General features: G+C 36.1%; 1 protein-coding gene across 13 annotated transcripts in view; it reads right to left on the bottom strand.

Annotated features, from left to right (window-relative positions):
* LOC108973243 (FK506-binding protein 5) overlaps positions 1-21065 on the bottom strand; it is a 36934-nt gene that overhangs the window by 15638 nt on the left and 231 nt on the right. For 2 of the 13 annotated variants that reach the window (XM_018940343.1, XM_018940344.1), the window contains exons 2-17: positions 20174-20743; positions 14710-14866; positions 14275-14441; positions 13517-13552; positions 6645-6827; positions 6398-6541; positions 6190-6323; positions 5931-6111; positions 5531-5845; positions 4326-4640; positions 3359-4003; positions 3107-3289; positions 2896-3033; positions 2654-2836; positions 2514-2564; positions 788-1924 (exon numbers count right to left, since the gene is read on the bottom strand). In XM_018940343.1, coding sequence (XP_018795888.1) covers positions 788-1924; positions 2514-2564; positions 2654-2836; positions 2896-3033; positions 3107-3289; positions 3359-4003; positions 4326-4640; positions 5531-5845; positions 5931-6111; positions 6190-6323; positions 6398-6541; positions 6645-6827; positions 13517-13552; positions 14275-14441; positions 14710-14866; positions 20174-20393 — 4189 coding nt within the window. In that variant the 5' untranslated portion in view covers positions 20394-20743. Of the gene's footprint in view, positions 1-787; positions 1925-2513; positions 2565-2653; positions 2837-2895; positions 3034-3106; positions 3290-3358; positions 4004-4325; positions 4641-5530; positions 5846-5930; positions 6112-6189; positions 6324-6397; positions 6542-6644; positions 6828-13516; positions 13553-14274; positions 14442-14709; positions 14867-20173; positions 20744-21065 lie in introns of those variants that run through there. The other 11 variants (XM_018940336.1, XM_018940340.1, XM_018940339.1 and 8 more) reach the window with 8 other exon arrangements.

The following is a 21065-nucleotide window of genomic DNA, read 5'->3' as shown; positions in this document are numbered from 1 at the left end:
TATGCGGGTTACAAATCGAAATGCTCGAACAAGTCATCGAAAATTGGACTCAACCGATGGACCATCTGTGGCGTAAAAAAATAAATGCCAAAGAATGTTCATTGCTATCATAATAAACATTTCCCATTAAATTTGAAGTTTCTATATTTTTTCTTAAAAAAAGTATTAAACCCCGAAATGTATCATCGTTTACATGGGCCATTATATCTTAGGGAAAGTTCCCTCTGCCCCCTAAGTGGATAGGTAATAGTGTATTGGTGTTTTTAGTTTTGAAAAGATTTATATTAGTATCATATTTTCGTTTCCAAATGCATCTCGTAAACCAATTTGGAACTCAACATGAAACCCTTTCAGGAGGACTTTACGTAATCGTGCAAAGCATTTTGCTGGGTGGCTTATGTATTTCAGGACGCATTATATATGGTAATTACAAATTCGATGCATATATTTACTTTCGCACACGAAAAGCACTGTTACTGTTGCTGATTTGAGCCAAAATTTTGAACATATTTAAGTCGTTTGTTTTACCTTCAGCTTTCGGTAAGAAATGATTGGCTTGTGTGCCTTTCGGCATTGCACGATTATGCTTTGACACTATGGTATATCCTGTATCGGTTAAGATAAACATATACATACACGATGTTAATTTTTTCTTAATTAAAATGTAGTAATTAATAGGTAGGTCGTGAGCATACTCGTTTATATGTAAATTACATCAATAAGGGGAGGGGTGGGGAGTGCCACAATACTAAGTCTTCGTTTGCCAACAATGTTTCTAAGGATTTACCTAACTTATCTAAGAATCGTTTGTTGCAAAGTTCAGTAGCTTGATGAATTTTCTGAGGTTTTATTGGCTTGCGCAATTTTGGATGACTTTTAACATCTTTCGTATCATCATCATTGTCGTCGTCCTCGTCCTCGTCCTCGTCGTCGTTTTCGTTTTCGTCATCGTCATTTCTGTCCTTATTCGTTTTGCTTCTATTCGGTTTGCTGCGCTGATATTGTTTTTTACTACGATCATCGTAGTCATCATTATCCTCCGATTTACGGCGCTGGTTTTTTCGTTGTGACATTGAGATGTATTTTCTTTTTTTGACATTTTGCCTTTCAACTTCATCATCCTCATCCTCATCTTCGTCGTCATCATCGTCATCATCGTCATTATCGTCATCAATAACATCATCATCCTCATCTTCGTCATCATCATCATCATTATCGTCATCAATAACATCATCATCTTCATAACCATCATCATTCTCATCATCATTATCATCATCACCATCTCCATCACCATCATCATCATCATCATTATTATCATCATCTTCTTGGTCATCATTATCGTCGTCTGTCTCTATTAAACGACTTTTAAAAACTATTTTTTTAAATTGTACTCTTCGTGACCCCGGCTTTCTATATCGCACTCGCATGTGTGGTTCATCATCACCTTCGTCGTCATTATCGTCGTCCCCAGCATCATTGGCATCGTCATCACCGGATTCATTATCCTCATCGTTTTCGTCGTATGGAATTCTACGCTTGATTAGTTTATATTTCTTATCAGTTTTGTCATCAACATCCTCGTCATCATCATCATCATCTTCATCAATTTTTTGTTGTGTCCTAATATTTTTTTTTAATCGTTTTAGTTCCTCTTCTTTACTTTTCTCCGCTTTGGGGTAAACCAACTTGGTTATTTCATCCTCGTCGTCGTCGTCATCATTGTCATCATCATCATCGTCATCGTCATTGTCTTCGTTAATGTCATCGTCTTTATCAAAGTACCTTCGTCCTTTTTTGATTCTCCGTTTAATTTGATTTTTGATTTCGTCATCGTCGATATCTTCCTCATCATCGTCATCATCGTCATCGTCGTCATCGTCGTCATTATCATCATCATCACCATCATCATCATCATCATCCTCACCTGTATCGACAACAGTTTAGTTTTGATAATTGACCAAAGCTTTCAACTTAATACCATTGAAAGCGGTATTCAATTAACAGAAAAAGTATTTTCGATTAAAGTAATACGAGCTGTAGAGGGATGTGGTTGAAAATCAGGTGAGTCAATTTGAATTCAAAAAATGCACATGAGTAATGAAGGCTTTGATACGTAAACGATAGACGTATTCATAAACTACAAAAGTATGTTTTTTTCATTCAACTAAATATACGCACCTCTTCGTTATGGATATGGCCTAGACTGTCAGAATTGCTTTGATAATTCGCTTAGCCATACGTTCAATGTATGGCGCTAACAAAGTTAACAAATTTTATTTTTTATCATTGCTCAATCGGTGTATTCACTAAGGTAGATATACTGAGATCTCAGTGTGTGTATAATATACATACTACATAAATAAGGAATCTCATGAGTCAAAGAATATGAATATATTGACTGAGTCTTAATGGTATGTGGCGTGTGTGTCTCGTGTTAAAGGACTAGGAATAGAATTGTATGTGTGTTCGCAACCGAAACTGGAAAACAAAACTTTCGAACAAAGAACACTTACTCTTCTGATTGATCAGCCACTGCAACACACGATTTTCATTTTTGAGATTACCTGTCGGAAAAAGTAGAAACATGTGATTACATATTTATGCAATATATCGTTTTAGTATTTAGGTACACGGAGCATATTTCCCAACTCACCGTCATACATGATTGGAACGCCCGTTTCATAATAGACCAAAGCTGGGAATGCAAAAATTCCTATTTCATGCGCCAACTTCACGTCATTCGATTTGACAAATTGTATGCCGTGCTTGTCGGTATCATCATCAATGGTCTCTAATTCCTCCAAGATTTGTGGACACGACTCGCATTTGTCATCATCTAAATAAGTGTATATTTTGAATCAGAGAATGCAAATTGATTTAAACTATGTATATTACAGAAAAACACAGCCAAGTGTTCTACGTCGTTAATCAGAACTTGCAAAGTTTTGCGATCGACAGATTCGATAACGTCAGCTGTGGATTCATGGAGGTCGATAACCCAATCCAGAATTTCTTCCTCCTTCATGAGATCACCTGAAGCATACAAGAATCGACAATTGCTATAAATCATTATATACATAAGAATGAACTTCCAACTATTGCTTACCATCATATATCGTGCGGAACTTGTGTCTGTAAAATGCTAATGCCGGCAAGCTAGCTAGATCGTATTCTTTATCAACATCAGGATCCGAAGTTTTGATAAAGTCAATATCCTTTTCTTCACATTCATCATCGATGTTCTCCAGTTCATTCAAAATCTTTTGTGCGCGCTTATCGCCCTCACGGTCTGTAAAAAGGTTACAAGAAAAAGCGTGCATAAGAAGTGTCCAAAAGACTTTGATCTTCTTTCACTTACAAAAGAATACCACCACGTGATCATTTTCCGACAGTATCTTATCCAACATTTTCGTGTTCACTTCCTCAATTTTACCCGGAATCTCAAGAGTGTCTTCATCTGTGATCCATGCCAATACCTCGTCTTCATCATCTAAATCGCCAGTAAAAACTAATGGATCACGATTTCTGAAGAATACCAATTGTGGATAACTCTTTATGTTGTGCTTCTTGGCGATGTTGGTGTCCTCGGTGGTGACAAAAATGATACCTGCTTCATCCAGTTCATCGTCAATGCTCTCCAATGCATTCAATGTCTTATCGCATTTTTCACCCGGCTCACAGGGACCGGTGAAGAATACCACTACATATTCATGGTCGTTGATTAACTCGACTAGTATTTCATCGGTGACCTCTTCAATGGTGGCGGTACGCTTCTGCAAAATCAGCCATTCCAATACTTCGTCCTCGTTCATTAGATCGCCCTCGTAGAGTGCTGGTATTTTGTTCTCGAAATAAATGAGTGCAGGCAAATGGTCTAAACCGTATTCTTTAGCTTCGGCGGCATTGTCAATGCGTACGATCACAATGCCCTCCTTTTCGAGTTCATCGTCAATATTCTCCAGTTCGTTGAGTACGCGAATATCTTGTTTATCATCCTTGTCATCTGATCAAAAGTACATAAAATCCGTTAGAACATGTCAAGTTTTTCTTTCGGTGCTTTCTTGATAAAAAACAATACAAATGAAACATTGAAAATATGAAAATGTGCACTGGGTCGAAAATAGCAAAGATTGTTCGGAACGCATTCAACACATACAATTATTTTACAGCAAAGATTATTAATTCTTTCCTCTTTAAAGTGTGAAGGGTATTACAAATTATAGTCGAAAGGTATCCGATCTCAAATTTTGTTACACTAAATGTACAGTTGGTGGTCAAAAAATAGTGTCGCAAGTTATAATATTGCGAAAAGGATACAAACTTACAAAAAATCACGGCCAAATGTTCAGTATTTTCAACCAACTTATCCTTCATCTCGTCGGTAACTTCGGGGATCTCCGAGTGACGCTTCTGATGTACGAGCCAACCCAAGAGTTCGTCTTCTTTCATCAAATCACCTTCGTAAATATGCGGTATGCCACGTTCGAAGAAGACAATCGACGGTATTTCATCGATACCCCACTCCTTCGCTTCACTATCGTCATCAATTTTGACGAAAGCGATATCATTTTGATCACACTCATCGTCGATATTCTCCAGTTCGGCTAGTACCTTTTGCGATTTCTTTTGGTCCTTGTCGTCTATGGGGACAAAAATGAACAAAACCATCAATACTTTGAACGAAAGAAGTTTTTAGATACAAAAACCCTAATTCTTCCTGTTGCAGTTAAACTTCAATACACTAATTTACTAAATGCCAAACGTGAGTGGAGAAACTCTATCGCCTAAGACTATCTACTATTACTGACCTATTCAAAATCGCATCTCAGATCTTCATCAGATGTTAGTGGTTAGGTTTCGTAGACACAACAACAAATATCGATCGCAACAAAACTTTAGAGCTCACGTAGACGACACAGATGCTTGCACAACCATTTGTGGTAGTTCTAAATACTAGTCAGCCGCTTTTCGTTATACTGAAAAATTTAATAAGTCATTGCTAACAATATATGATCCTGAGAGAGGTTTATAACACCGTCTTAAGTTTAGGTTTGTAATTGGATCGGAATTATAAGGTAATCTTCAATAATTGCCTGCACTGGCCATACACATATTTGATTGTAACTGACCTGATCTTGGCGCTACATTTATTGGCTGTGCAGACATCTGTGTAGTTTGTGCGATAATTTTAGTTTAATAAATATTTTTATTCATTAATACCCAAGTGAGCACATAAAGCATAATTTAGGCTTAGCGCAAAAAGGCTTTACGTTCTATCTTACTTATACACCATGAAAGAAGATTGCAACAACATCTATTTCACGCAAAACACACTCACGCACGAACATCGAATATCTACATCTAAATAAACTGACTATGTACAAATTGGGTAATTTTTGCTTTCCTTTCTGGAAGGAAAATGTATTATTGCAAATAAGGCTAATATCACTGCAGCGAGTACGAGATCGCTTAGGCTAGCTCGTACTAGCTTCATTCGCCAATTTGAGCTAAATTTCATGCAACAACTTACAGTAGAGCACAGCGACATAGGGCATCTTTTCTATTATCAAATCCAACATCTCGTCAGTTATATCCTCAATTTGATCGGAAGTGGTTTGCTCCTCGAGCCATTTCAGCAATTTCTCTTCGTCCTCAAGATTGCCTTCGTAAATCGTTGGAATGCCTTTTTCAAAGTAAATTAGTTTAGGAACTTTGTTTATGCCGTATTCGATGGCTTCTTCGGGATTGTCAATTTTCACAAAAGTTATACCCAATGCATCACATTCATCGTCAATATTCTCCAATTCTTCGAGTACTTTCTGTGATTTCTTATCATTGTTATCATCTAAAATGGGGGAAATGAGTCATTAACACGGCACGCTAATGAGGCAGAAGAGGATCAGAAGTAGTCAATTGATTGGTATAGTTACAGAATAGCACAGCCATAACACGGCCTTCCTTCACCATCTTGTCAAGCATCTCATCTGTAACATCCTCGATTTCGTCATGCTCTAATTGTCCCACCAGCCAGTGGAGTATCTGCTCCTCAGCCATGAGATCACCGTCATAAATATTTGGAATTTGTTTTTCGAAATATACTATTGCCGGAATCTGTTCACACGCGCGCGCATAAACATTTTTATTAATCAAATGTATGGTTTCTCAAAATTGTCATTCGTTATGCATTACCGTATCGATTCCATATTCGGCTGCGGCTTTTGGATCGTCAATTTTCACAAATTGAATACCGTGTTTGTCGCAGTCGTCGTCAATTTGTTCTAGCTCTTCCAATACGGTCATTGAATCATCATTACCATGATCATCTAGTTGTGAAACGTATGAGAATCATTATTCAGTCAGTATTCATATTTGAAGTATTATAATTTCGAATTCGTACAGAATAATACAACCAGATTATCGATATTGCTGATTAGTGTGGACAGCGTTTTGGCCGTAACATCTTCTATGACGTCATCTTCATCACCGGTAGATTTATTTTGCACCAGCCATTCTAAGACATCCTCTTCTCGGGACAATTCACCTGGATAATACATATATTATATAGCATAATCTTTATCTAACGGGGATTAGGATAGCTGTGATGTGCGGCCATTAAAGGGCAGTAATTGCCTTGTTCTTCATACCTTCATATATGATCGGCGTCTGATGGCGATAGTAAACCAATACTGGAAGATTGCCCAAATTATATTCCTCGGCCAATGCCTCATCATGAATCTTGACAAAACCAATGCCCAACTGATCTGCTTCATCGTCGATATTCTCCAGTTCTTGCAAAGCTTTGGCACACTTGCGACATTGCGGCTTATCTGTTCGGGGGTGGAACAGATATTTGTTAATATCGAGTTCTGATAATCGCAACAATAATACTGTATTTATGGAGGAATCGATAGGTTTCGATCGGGAATCGGGTGCATTTTAGGCGTTGAGCAGCGAATGCCGTGCATACTACATATGTGTAATAACAATGCGGGGCGGTGCGAGGTATCTACATTATAGTACAAATATGTGAGGCGGCGCTGAGCGCGTGTTTTTGTAGATATATATACTATGTGGCTGCGTGTACGTGTGATTTTACGCGTGTATGTATATATATGTGGCTATGTGTATAGGTATTGTCGTATTCAATTTGTTTGCATTCAACTTATGTTCATAGGTTGTTTAATCTTTTATTGAGGGCTTATTTCTGAGGGAATTATATTTCATATTTCAAGTTCATGCACAATTAAACATAATATTTAGCCTGAAATTCATATATATGTACATACATATGCTATACCAAAGAATTGTCCTCTGTCATTATTTATATACATAACATCTGTTTGTGAGTATGAATTCAAGTCATAGTTGTAATTTTAGCTTAGAGACTTATTTTTAAATATTTAACAAATGGACGCAAGCTTTTAGCATTCAAAAATAGTAAAATTAATTATTCTTAACGGAAAATTTACAACCTATTGTATTAGGTTGAGATTTCAGAATCGGCGTCAGCTCCGCAGATATATTGCATTCACATTGATTTCGCATTTTCCGCATAATCCCGTCAGAACAGAATTTTATTGAATTGCTAGAATTCTTTTATTGTGATAAATTAAAGTGATATTTATTCCTCTAATTTTTCCGCTTTTTCTAATTTCCCCATAGCCATGTTAAACAGTAACATATTTATTAAGTAAATGCATTGTTCGCTGCGAACATGTAAACAAACGATTCTGGTTCTGTGAAGAGAGCATTCTCAAAGTTTAAAAGCTTTACCTCTTTCTCTGTAAGCTACCGACTTCTCTTTCTTTTGACTTTCTATATTAACGGCGCATGCTCGTGCAAATCGGGAGAATTCAACGTGAAAATACACCTACACACCGAAAGCGTGGTGTGGTAAATTTCATTGAAGAACAGCGAGCATTGTAGTTGTATCATATTTTGTTTTAATTTTTTTTTATATTTTCAAGTATAATTATTTATATTTAATTAAATTTATATATGATTGTTTTCCTTTTTTTTTTGTTGCAAATCCTCACTAAATACAAACGATGTCCTTCAAACAAGAAAATCAAAACTGCCACCAAGTCAACATACAAAGTCGTTTCTTAGTCCGTTGCTATCATCTTTCTTACCAAGTTCTAAGTGAAATTTAATTGGCCCAAAGCCAAATTTACATTTGATTGTGTATTTTATTAAAATGTTTTTAACGCATAAATTTCGTGAAATTACTCATTACAGTTCGGAGATGTGTGCAGAGCCAAATGCTCATACGTTTACATATTATATTTACTAGCAATTTATGGCCACAACAACGATTTTAAGTAATAAAATGAGTTAATTTTGAATTTTTCATATTCCACTGTGGAAACAATAATAATTCACGGAAACTTCTTGACAACTATTTCGAAGCGATACGCTACCATAAAAGCAACAACATTTTACCTCACAAAGATTGGCTATGGTGGTAAATGTCCGCCATTTGCAATTGTAATTACGAATGTTTTAGTTTTCTATGAAGGGATCAGATTGCTTAATTCACTCTTCAATTGACCAATACGAGCATTAACACTAGACGCCTCCATATGTGGACAGGTCCCATAGCTGGACGGTGGGTGTCCGATTATGAGGCATTTCACCGTCTATAAAGTTAAATGTGTTGCTTCGAAACAAGCCTGACTACTCCACGGTATTCGACATAGGAGGAGTGTGCGAGAATGTCAGGATTTATGGTCAAGAGTTCGTGTGACATAATCATTGGCAGGATAATTGCCTTGTTGTAATGGGAGAATGGTTGATCAAAAAACCGAAACGTTTTTAACGAAACGTGGAAGACAGCTCCATTTAAGGGAACGTTCTTTGTGATATAAATATGCACATGGCTGTGGGTTTGCCTTACCGTTTAACTGGAGCTGCGATGAAACAAATTTATATTACTAAATACTTAAGTTTATACATATGCACAAGACCTCAAGTAGACATGAGAATTGCTGACACTAACGACTGTTGCATTTGTAAAACAGAAATTCTTTGTCTCCAAATGTGCCCTGCGACCGCACACGCCCATAATTGTGTATACTCATATGATATGCAAGTGGGAACAAGTTGCTCGCGTATACGCCCCCCATTACAGTACATCAAACACAAGAAGCTAAAACACGAAAAAAGCCAAAAGGTATACACCAGGTATTTCGATTTAAAGTGCAATTTCGGCAGTGCCAACCTTTCGCATTTCTCTCAAAATGAAATGTTTTACATTTAAATTTCACTCAACACACAAGCGGCTATATAATTATGTTCGGATAGCTAGCTATTGTATTGTGCTTGTGTTTGTGTGCGCTTGCTCAAGTTGCACCCAAACTAAATTATGTGTTTTACTGCGAATGCAATTAAAAATTCGGTTGGTCCGTCCAAGCGCAGAAATTAATGTTCGACTGTCAATTCACAAGCCATTTACACAAAGCGTTTGCCAGCGGCGAAATCGGGACAGTCGCAGCCAACAAGAACATGGCGAAGATCATTCAATGGCGGCACACGCGCTGGCTATGTTCGCCTTCGCCCATACGAGACACTTGTAGGCCACACCAAATAGCGCCATGAAAAGCAACTGCAACACAAAGTGGACCAGACTGCTAGCCAACCTGCGAGCCCCTGTCTGCCGCTCACTTCCCACCGCAATTCAGGCCACTGCTTACGCCCCCACAAGAACAGTTTTGCATTTTAGTCGGCGATACGAAAAATAGGGGAAGATTTTTAATTGCATTCCTAAAACACCTCCTTTTGGGTGAAAACATTAGCCATTCATGTTGTGATGTCGGAAAGGAACCGACTTCGGGATTACTACATACATAAAAGTGCTAGCAACTAATGTTGAATACATGGTTAGCAGCAGCTTGTGGGACGACGCTAGCTAGCAAAGAAATTAATCCCAATAGCAACACGAGTATGTCTATAATCCTAGTAAGTGAAGGTAGTGGGCAATTCCAGCAAATAGGTTTCGCTATTGGCATAGGATCCACAATGTTATGGAAATAAACTAGCCAACCGCTTGGGATATTAAGATTGGCTTCGATACTTTTATAATAGACGATTGTAGACGATTGTATCCTTCTTTGTATCTACAACGCATTGAATCGTTAGCTTGACACCCGAACGCAGCAACAAAATGGATCCTTTCCGATCTTTTGGAAGACGTTAGCCTTGTATTTGTTCAACGTTTTCGTTTACTCGTTTACTTTCATTCTCGCCATAGACGTAAATGTGATATGTCCATAAAAGTTGACCTTGAGAATATTATTTACGAGTTCATTGCTTGTAAATTTGAAATCAAGCTATACAAATGTAGGTTCGCATGGTAAATCATATACACACATGCCAAATTGCAAGTGTGTGCTGGTCCATATGTATGTATGACTACTACGTAAGTAGGTTTGCATAAAAAGAATAGAAAATCAATATGTGTTTGTCGCCGCGTTTCTTGTTTTTTTCTTTCTTATTGCCCCTTTGTGTTCGCCTTGCCGCTGGCGCGAAATCGTTTCTATGCTATTTTTATCAGCGATTGTAGGTGGACACTAACCTGCCTGTGGCTGCGGCCGCGGCCACGATTTCTTCGTGATTTCTCATTTTACTTTACGCTTCACAATCACGCCAGAACACGCACACACAGACAGAGACGCACACATGCAAGCGCTCAAAAATTATTTGCTAATACAGTTCGCGGGATTTGCTTTGCACTTCTTACTTCTTTACGCGGTGAGTGTATGGGTGCGTGTGTCGCTCCCAGCAGCCTTTGGTACGTGTGTGAATAAACCGGTGTTGTTGCCACATTCGATGCGGATATTTAAATCCAAATACGCGCCACATCATTGTTCTCCTAAGGTGGTGTTGTTTATAAAGATTATAATTTTAAATTTGAATTAATTTCTGTTTTATTGTTGGAGTCGAATGCACTGGCGATCTGGTGGCGCTTCACTTCATACAGAAGTTTCGTTTGGATAGGAAAATAACGGTGTGCTTCCAAATGAGAGTGTGTGGTTAAGATGCCCCAAATAAAAAATGCTCTAGTCTACGAAGGTCGAAATTGGGGCGCTCGAATCTTAATCTCTCACTATTTTTATCCAAACCGTTATTAGTATTCTCGGCTCGATGCTGGTCATACCGTAAAATACTGCTCGTCCATCAAAATAAGGAGTCGCGCAATTGCGTTTGTACACTGAAAACGCCATAATAGCCAATGGAAACCATTATCGGTGTATGTTGACTCATTATATTTCCTCGCAAATGGGTCATAAAGGTATTGAGGGTTAAGGTTTTAACATGATGCGGGGCCATGTCACACTTTAATCAACCATTTAAGTTTCCACAACAATATTTTCTGACATCAAAGCTTAAATCTGCGAGTACATTTCCCACAGGTTAATTATTGGCTTAAAGCATGTTTGTATATTCGAAGAAGTAATACTAAAAATGAATTCTCCAAGTAGTAATTATTAGAAATTCAAATGAAAATAAAATGTCGGAGACGCCCACACAGCGCTACTGCCAGCACCTTTAGGCTGGCGACAATCCCAGACATTTGCTGCTACAATCGAGTATTCTTTCATGCAGTCACAGATCATATCGCCGAGTTTCTCATACAAAGAAGCATGCCACGATGAAATTCGTCCGCCGTCAGCGTCTAAATTGGCAAATGTTTTTGTAGGTGCATATGCATGTATGTATTTGGCTTAGTTAGAGTTGTATTCATGTTTGTTAAATTTACTTTTCTAATTTTATGCGGCTTTCTTGTAGCTACCGGTGGGGTGGGCATCTTGTTGTCGTTGATAAAACATACGAGCCATATGAACTTGTCTAATATTTGTATTCGCGAGTCTGCTACGAAAATAAATTAAATGAATTGCATTTCCTGTTCTTTCAGTTATCTTATTGTATTAGATTTTTTTCAAAGAAAGAACAATGTCTGCACCAACTTTTTCAATACACATTTTTCAAGCCATGGAGCTATATTGCCCAATTCTAGGGATACACAAACGCAAATAATAATAATGTGATTCAGCAATTCCAAAACAAATGTGATATTGAACGCATTCTAGACGTAAACTCAGCTCAAATTTCAACTTTGCGCACTGAGAGACCATTTGAAGTAAGACAATCTTCGGAAGGCAGAGGACGAGTAGTTCTGATATGAGTTCAGTAAATAAAAGAATTTCAAGTTTGAGGTAAGACTAGGCAAATTTGAATTATTTGTTATTATAGTATACTACTGGTACGGACCTTGGTCAAAGATGTTATTGAATAGGGGATATTTTCTTGCTGAACAAATTAGGCCACTCAAGGTTTAATGATTCGAAAGGTACCTACGAAAATATTAGACAAAGTGGAATGTGCTGTTGAAATTTTATGAAAGTGGGTAACCCTTAGAGGATGACCTAGTCAATCTCTCGTATAAGCATTTTTTTCATGAAACATATGTAAGTTTTTTATTTATTTTTTTATTATTTTTACAAACTTGCTTAAAAAACAAATCATTACCGAATGTGAATTTTTTTTTTATAAAAAATTAGAAAATTGATTTTGTTTTTGTTATAAAGTAAACAATCATTATATTTAATTTAATGCCGTCACTCTTATTTTTGTGAACAAGGAATGAGTGAATGTATGTTTGTAGTGAAAGGTTAATAACCAGCGCCTGCTGATCCGAGCGTAGGAGTTCTAACGTAATTAATCCTCAAGGTCTCAAGAATTTCACTAACCACCAGCAACTTACATATGTTCATATATAAGTATAAATTCGTACACTTGTGTGTCTGTTTTTAACCATTTCATTTTCATTTCGGTGACCATAAGTATTCTCTTTGAATCAAAACTCCAAATGTGTGTTCAAAGGTCAAAATATACTTACTGATGGACTATTTGTCTTTCTATATCGACTTAATGTACAGGGTTGATACGTTTACTTACATATACATACATATACCATACATATACATACTTGCTTAGATAATGTATATCTAAGAATACATACATACATACATCCTCCGACTCAGAAGCAATTTAAGTTTTGTTTCATAAAGAAGCGTTAAGGCAGAAGCAAGCAAGGCAAGCTTTAGAGAACAATACAAATGCCGTTAGTTTTTCGCATACAGACATCAGCACAAATACCAGCATATACAAATATACATATTTTTGTACATATATACATACATATATACATATTTACAAACAAGTGGAGTGTATTGGCAACAATAGAAGTTCGTCATAAGGTGATAAAAAGAGCTAAATGGATCACTCAGGACATGGCATTCAGTGCAGGATGAAGTGCGTGGGAGCAAATTAATTAATGACTATTTACACAAGACCAATACAAGAGATTTAATTAAATGATTGTTGTTGTTGGTTGTTGGAGTTTTCATGGTAGAGGTGGTAGTGGTGATGCAGTTGGTAAGTTGGAGGGTAGGCAATTTTGACTGATAAATAGGCGAGTTTCGAAATCCAACTTTAAATGCACACTTTCACTTACCCATCACCCTAGGCGGACACGTGGCATGATCGGGACCTGTAGTAGTCGATATTTCAGAACAGTTTTATGTACAGTAGTAATCCAAAAGTCTAGTAGGCATTAAGTAGTATGTAGTGCGAGGAGCTCGAAGTATATTATGAGCTGCTCTCATAGTTATCATATTGTTACTTTGTTTCTTTTTATTTCGTTTTTGATTACAAAACTAAAGTTTGTCCTTTTTTATCTTCAGCGATACGCATTCGACTCCACATGGTTGTTTTATTATTTACGCTATATTTCTTTGTGTTTTTTTGTTAGTCACAAATGCAAAGGTTAGCTGAAACCGCTCTACTTAATGTACCCTGAACGGAAAACATCCTAGCTTTTGTGTTTATTTGAATTTTAGTCACAATTATTTTTCTGTTATTATTTCATAAAATTGACGTGTGAAGTTTAATTGTAAAAAGTCTACGTATCTACGTGTAAAAGAAATTGCAACTTGTCATAACTGCTGTTTTTTGAATAAGTGAAAAAATTTCAATCTGAAGCAAATCATAGGCTAAAAACTGCAACTGCTTGCGGACTTTTGTTTAAAGAACCCAAAAGAAGCCTGAATAAGTTTATGCAAATCTTCATAAAAGATGCTTAAGAGGTATATAAATGCTTCAAATATCACTACAAAATATGTGAAAATCATCTACATAAACACGTATGAAATTAACTTTTAAAAATGGCAAAATAAAATATAATTACGTTTATGAGCACAACAAAGAACTTACAGAATAGAACAGCTACAAAATCAGTATCCTCGATAATCTTTAATAGTATCTTTGAATTAACCTCTTCAATGCGATCGGGCAGGTCCATGGCCTCGAGAGAAGTGAGGAAATCAAGTACGCCCTCCTCGTCCATGAGATCGCCATCATAGATAATTGGTTCTTTTTCCCTGTGGGTAATATTTTTACATTAGTGTATATGACCTTCCATGTCGCTTTTGTTTCTCTATGTACTTATTTTGAAGAACAATAATATAATTTGCTATTCTGCTTAATTTTGAGAAAATTCACACCTAATTAGTAGAGTATTTGCCGTGATGGCAACTAGGTTTTTTATTTTCTTTAGATTAAGGACACGAGATCTTGAACTGTTTTACTACGTAACCTTGTTTATGTATGTACAATAGTATATGTATTAAAGATTGGTTAATTATTTACCTAAAGTAAGTGAGTGCTGGGAAATTCTTTATTCCGTATTGCTTTGCTAGTCGTTTGTCGTTAATCTTTACGAAGTCGACACCAAATGAATCGGTATCATCATCGATTTTTTCGAGTTCTGCTAATACTTTGTCACAGGTGATACAGCTTCGCGCATCTGGAATTAAAGCAAAAAAAGAAAAATAGTAAATAAGAAATAAATAGCGCGCACGTCTTTCTCAAAGGCACAAAAATTGTATATGTAATTATGGAAAGGCATACCAGGACCACGTTTTCTCAAAATTAAAGAAGTGCATGCTAAACCCTTAACCAAAATGACCGCTTGACCTATAAATAATAACTTGAGTGGTACAATCGCTGAATAAAATTTCAAACATATTTCACAGTTTGAGAAGAGGCAAATGGTGTGGGTAATAACAATACCTACGTTGCATACTGTGCCAACAGGTCTACTGACATAAGCAATTGTCTTGCGTTTTTTTCTTCTTTCTTTGATGGAAAATTTCTTCTTCCTACGACAAAAATACGTTTTAACAACATCTTACTTTCGTGCCTTGCAGCTTCTATAAATAGGTATCATTTATTTCCATTCATGGGTTTTAAAAATCAAGAAACAATTTAAAATGTTAAATTCTGAGAGTAATTTGTCATCTGATCCTTTCAAAATGGTACAAACTGATCTAAGTCAGCATGTAAGATCAGCATACAGCATATAAATTCAAATCGATAAGTTGATTTTTTTTAAGCGAATTTTTTACAAGAAAGCAGTGTACATGATAACAAGGAAGGAAAGGAATCGAACCAAGCTATTATGGCATTTGGTTGTTGAGATTTCCACCATTTCAAAGTAGAGGTTCGAAAGCGGCTCATTCATGCCGAATGTGCAGAATGTGTTTACCGTTTTATGTTAATGTATTTTTAGATCTCACAAAATCAAAATTACTTTGTAAAAGATGATGCATCCCTTCAGTAGGTTGTCTTTAAAAAGAAGACATCTTTGCATGTCTGAATATGCAAGTACGACGAGGAGCCCTTAAGCATAGCCAATGCAACAATGCATTTAATATTAATACAACAAACATACGTAAGTGTGTGTGTGTTAGTATACAACTGTGGGGGTATCCGAAGATCTTGAATGAATGGTAAAAGCAGCATTTGCGAGCGAGAGCGGATTATTAATGATCACTAAACTGCCAACATTTTTTTGAATTAAATCATACAAATTTATGCACAACGATTAGGGTTGCGGCTGAGTGACCGCACGCCGCTTTCAGCCACTGCCAACTGAACCCCTTGTCAGCGCCCGCCTGCAGCCGCACTACATTTGATCATCGAGGGGCGTGGGTACTTGAGCAATGGTACTAGTAATTGTAATTACAAGTGCTGTGTTTGCGCCAGAGTTCGTGCAGGAAAATGTTTGTGTGTATGTATTGCCAATTCTAATGCATTTTGACTATTATTTGACATGTATGTGTGTATGTACTCATTCCATTTGGCTAGGTGGACTGCGGCTGGCCAATATGTGCAACGGTTTGAGCACCATATCTGATTTAAAACTGAAAGATGACAACGCAATGAAATTAAAAATAAATCTGCAAAACTGTCATCGATTAAAATTTGCTGACGTGTTCGCTGTCGCCTCTCACAGTGTGTGAATTGGTTGTGTTAATTACATGCCATTTGAATGACTTACTCTCTGAGGCCGGAAATGATTTGTTGTCGATATTTCGCTCTAACTTTTTGCGGAAGATATCACAATTTCTTGATTTATGCTAGATATTTTATTAAGTTGCAAATTTATATAAAATATTACCCGGTGGACCGCCGAAACCAACCAAGCTTTTGACAAACTTTAGTAACGAAAGTTTAAGGAAATAATATCAATTTTTTTTAACGATTTCCCCAAAAATTGCAGAAAGCATAGTTTGTAAATGAGAGACTTCAGTCGACAAGCACGCCTATCTGAGATATCGCAGTTAATTTTATCGTTGGAGATATCAAATTACTCAAGTATATAAATTATGTCCATAACAACTAAGGAAGTATGCTAAGTTCGGGCATAACAGAATATTTTATACTTTCGCAATTCTCAAGAATCAAAACCAAGAATTAGATGGAATTTAAAACTGTGTTGTATGGAGAGTAAGTTTGGTTGTAGTCCGATTTCGTTTAATTTTCACACCGTAACGTACGAATGTCAGGATAATATTACTTAGCAAATTTGGTTGCAGACGGTCGAATTTAGTAGTATAACGCCTAACAGTACCGTTATATGGGGAGTGGGCGGGGTTATAATCCAATTTCATTTATCTCTATATTGTTGGTATGGCGCATAAGGGATTTATCCAGAGCGAATTTGGTTATGGTATCTTAAGTCCTTTTAGCCCACAGGTACCCATTTTTACTGCAATCCCCAGTGCCAAATCACAATTGTATATCTTAATTTCATGCTTAGTTATGACACTTTACATGTTCTATGGCGAACTCTTCCTCCATTTTCCGTTTCGTAAAGATATCTCAATTTTTACTCAATTACTACACTCGGAATTCAACTCGTCTCGTTATCCTTATCATTTGTATACATATGAATATATAACCCTATATAACTCTATTATTTTTAGGTGATACAAACAAGCGTTAGGTGAACAAAACTATTATACTTAGTGCAACATGTTGAGGGAGTATAAAAATATAGTACGAAATTATCCAAGATAAGAGCAGTAATACAAAAACAATTCTCATTTACTCTGAAAATTACAAATCTACATATGTCAAAAGATGACGCTACAACTTTGTAAAATTGATAAAGTTGAGTTTTTCTTAAACGCTACACATATTTTTGAAAAATTAAAATAAAATAGTGGAACTACGCCAATATAAAGGATTTTACAAGCTGCATATTTTTAGTTAGATTGAATACACTTATGTAAGTATTTAAAATATGTATATGGACTCCAATTGGTGTGTCGCTTCGCGGTTTCTATTAAACATATTAATATCCATGTTATTTAGCATTTGTTCGATTATCGCCAGTATTAAGTTTATAATTTCAATTTTAGATATTGCCGAATGCACACATCACTGATGCCACATCTGGGGCTCTAATGCAAGAAAAGCAATTTTCATCACACACAAAGATATTACTCTATACCATAAACTCAATTGTTTACTTAATCAACAAGCGTTATTTTCATACAATGATGATCTTTCCTGTATATTTTCACCCATAGGAAAATTATATTTAATAATTCTCAGCAAAAATTTAGACATTTTTATCTTTTGATTGTCTTCTCCATTTTATGAGCATACATATGTACACATGTACACATATACATATAATGCTCGTGTGTAGAATTTTTACTTTTACGCTGCAAATCGAATGAGTCCATACATTGGAAGAGTTCATGTACTCTATTCTATCTATAAAAGCAAATTTGGGATGGCATCTTCAGATTAATTAAATCTTTTACGAGTGCAATTTCGAATGTGCAAAATAAGGTAGGAGTGTTTGAAATTTCGTGCATCCTATCGCGGCGTTGAAAGCAACTCAAAGCGGTAAAGAATTTAGAAATATAGTAAATGGATTTTTTTTCGTCACTTTTTTAGTTTATAAATTTTAAAGGCGTTTTTCTCATAACTACTTTTTAGAACGTCCAAACATTTCAAAACTTCTGTTTTTTTCTCTAGACGTTCTGGGAGAAGCTCTGTTAACGGCTTATGCTTCAATATTTCTGCACGAAAAACCTATATTGAAAAAAGTATGATCAATAATGTACAAAAGGTCCGAATAAAGTACTCAATCAATATTTAAGAAATAAACAAGTAAGCCTACATCATTACAAAAGGTATAATCTATTTCAAAATCTTCCGCTCTACAAAAAATGTCGAAATATTTCTTTCTTTACCACGAAAAGTATACGCAGTAGCTATACACCAAGCTCACTGGTATCAGTAGTCCAGTAACTGAGCATTCAATTAATAAATACCATCTCCTGTGGAGGACAAATGGTGTGGTTGCTATTGTAGCAGAAAACATTTCTCAAACAGTATTAAGTCAGCCTTAGGTCAGATCAGCCGTTGATTAAATACACTTACAACACAGAGCGTATGTAAGTGTTGGATAATGTTGTTGTTGTGTTGCAAAGTTTATTGGCCATTTTCATGCCACAACTTATGAATTAGAACTCAAAGGCATTTCAAGAGCATAAGGTATCAACAATAACAGGTTTTTATTCTCCATCTCAGCGATTTACATAATGGTACGTACCCCATGATGGTAAAATCGCGAACGAAGCAATAACATATAAATGGAACAATACAGCGCGGGAGGCATTAATTTTTTTTTTTTTTTTGAGAATATTGAATAATGTTCGCAGTGTTGGGAAAGTTCAAGTGCTCCCACACAATGCAATTGATGAAAAGAGCGGAACTGAGCTAGACCAGAGAACATAAAACAATTATTTTACCCTTTTATGCTCTCCGGTTAGATTCTCTTAGTGAGGGAGCTTGTTGGTATCATGGAAAGCTGAGCCAGAGAACAGAAAAGAAATTCTTTCATATTCTCTGAAAAAGAAAAGAAATTATTTTATGATCTCTGGCTGAGCAAGGTGAATTTCACAGGTGCACCATGAAAACCAACTGTTTGTCCCTCTTTGGCGAACACAACTACACTCATATTTCGCTGTTTCGTATGTGTTCGTAAACATTTACTGCCAGCTGATGTGCGCATATTTAGAGAAGCAAATAATAATAATAAAAAAATACGAAACAGCAGCTATCCTTAAGCATCAGCGACAACAACAAAACAGTTACCAATAGACGTGTATGCTTGCGGAGCTTTTCAAGAGTCACCAATACTATTTTAATGTATATTTATGAACACAGCGTAACAATTTAAAAAATTTTCGAGCGCAGAATTGTTCACATTTTTGCCTTAGACGTTTTAGTGTGAGAATTTCAAAATTTCTTTTGCTTTTCGATTACTTTATTCATTTCGACTTTTGTGATTTTATTTTCTATTACTTGTTTCACATTGCCTTTTCTTATTGTTGTTGTGCATGTTATACGTTTGCCATTCTATTTTTTACTCATTTTTGTGATTTAATTTTTTGCTGCGGTTTTTATATAATACGTACATATGTTTACCCATCGTTACTGAATTGGAATGCTCAACACTATTTCGGTCTTCTGGTTTCGATGCTCCGTACAGTTTAGTTCACTTTACTACACTTTTTCCCTCGATTTTTATTTAGTTCAACCACTTTGTAGGTATGTCCATATAATTCTTTTACTTCTTTAATTTTTTTATAGCACCAGTTCTTTCCGGAGAAAAGGCACTTTTTTATTTTTTGGTATTGTTTCTGATTGCTGATAACCGGGTAATTCTAGTAATGCCACCTACTCTATTCATTTGGAACTGTGTAAATGAAAGTGTCAACCCCCTTCCCACATTTAGAATACTTACACCAGAAGACGGCAACATAATCCTTCTCGGTCAATAATTTCTCCAATTGCTTGGCATTGACCTCTTCGATTACAGCTTCGGGTTCGATGGGTGCCGGTGGTGGCGCTACTGTGGCCTGTGATCCCTTTTTGTTAGCACAGTCTACATATCCGGGAAAACTGATGAGTGCCAACAGCGTGCATACGCATAACGTCAGCACTTTTTTCCGCGAAAAAGTCATACTTCTAATTTTCGATCGTATGTGTGGTAGTCGTTGGCGTTACGACCCCGTCGTTATTTTTTGGTAACGTAACGTTACGCTCCAATCTACACACTCCACTCAATGTATTTCACTCCGTTCCTAACCCGATCCACAGATCCGCTCGCAACGTTACGCTCCGTTTCCGTTCCGACGTAGCTTGAACGAATGAATTTTATTTTATTTTGTTACTTTTTGTTTCCTTTAGGAAAAATGCAGCTGGCAATTTTTCGTTACGATTTTCCGCACGACGTAGACTTTTTGCAGTTGGCTTTTATATATGCTTTAAATTAACTTAAAATTAAAAATTTCATCTGTGAAAAAAAATTGAACTAGAACCAGAAAGAGAAAATATAAAAAAAATTGTCGATTAAATAATTGATGCTGGTGGTTGCTCAAACAATATAAGGGTGATCACTTATTTTTTAAAACCTCATTAATTTTAAATTATACAAATTATTCCGATAGCTTTAAGAACTTCAATTATTTCAATATTATTTCCGAATTTTTTTCTCAAACACTTTAAAGATTTTTTCCAAATATTTCTAATTTAATTTGCTGCAAAATCGGATATATTCGTCGCTCAAAGTAATTTTCGATGATTTAAAATGAACATGTTTTCGATATATTTATATTTTTAGATATGTATATATT

Source organism: Bactrocera latifrons, unplaced genomic scaffold, assembly GCF_001853355.1.
Source record: "Bactrocera latifrons isolate USDA-ARS-PBARC rearing strain unplaced genomic scaffold, ASM185335v1 scaffold_47, whole genome shotgun sequence".
Taxonomy (NCBI): Eukaryota; Metazoa; Arthropoda; class Insecta; order Diptera; family Tephritidae; genus Bactrocera; species Bactrocera latifrons.
The sequence above is the reverse complement of the archived record's forward strand: the minus strand, read 5'-3'. Positions and strand labels throughout refer to the sequence as shown.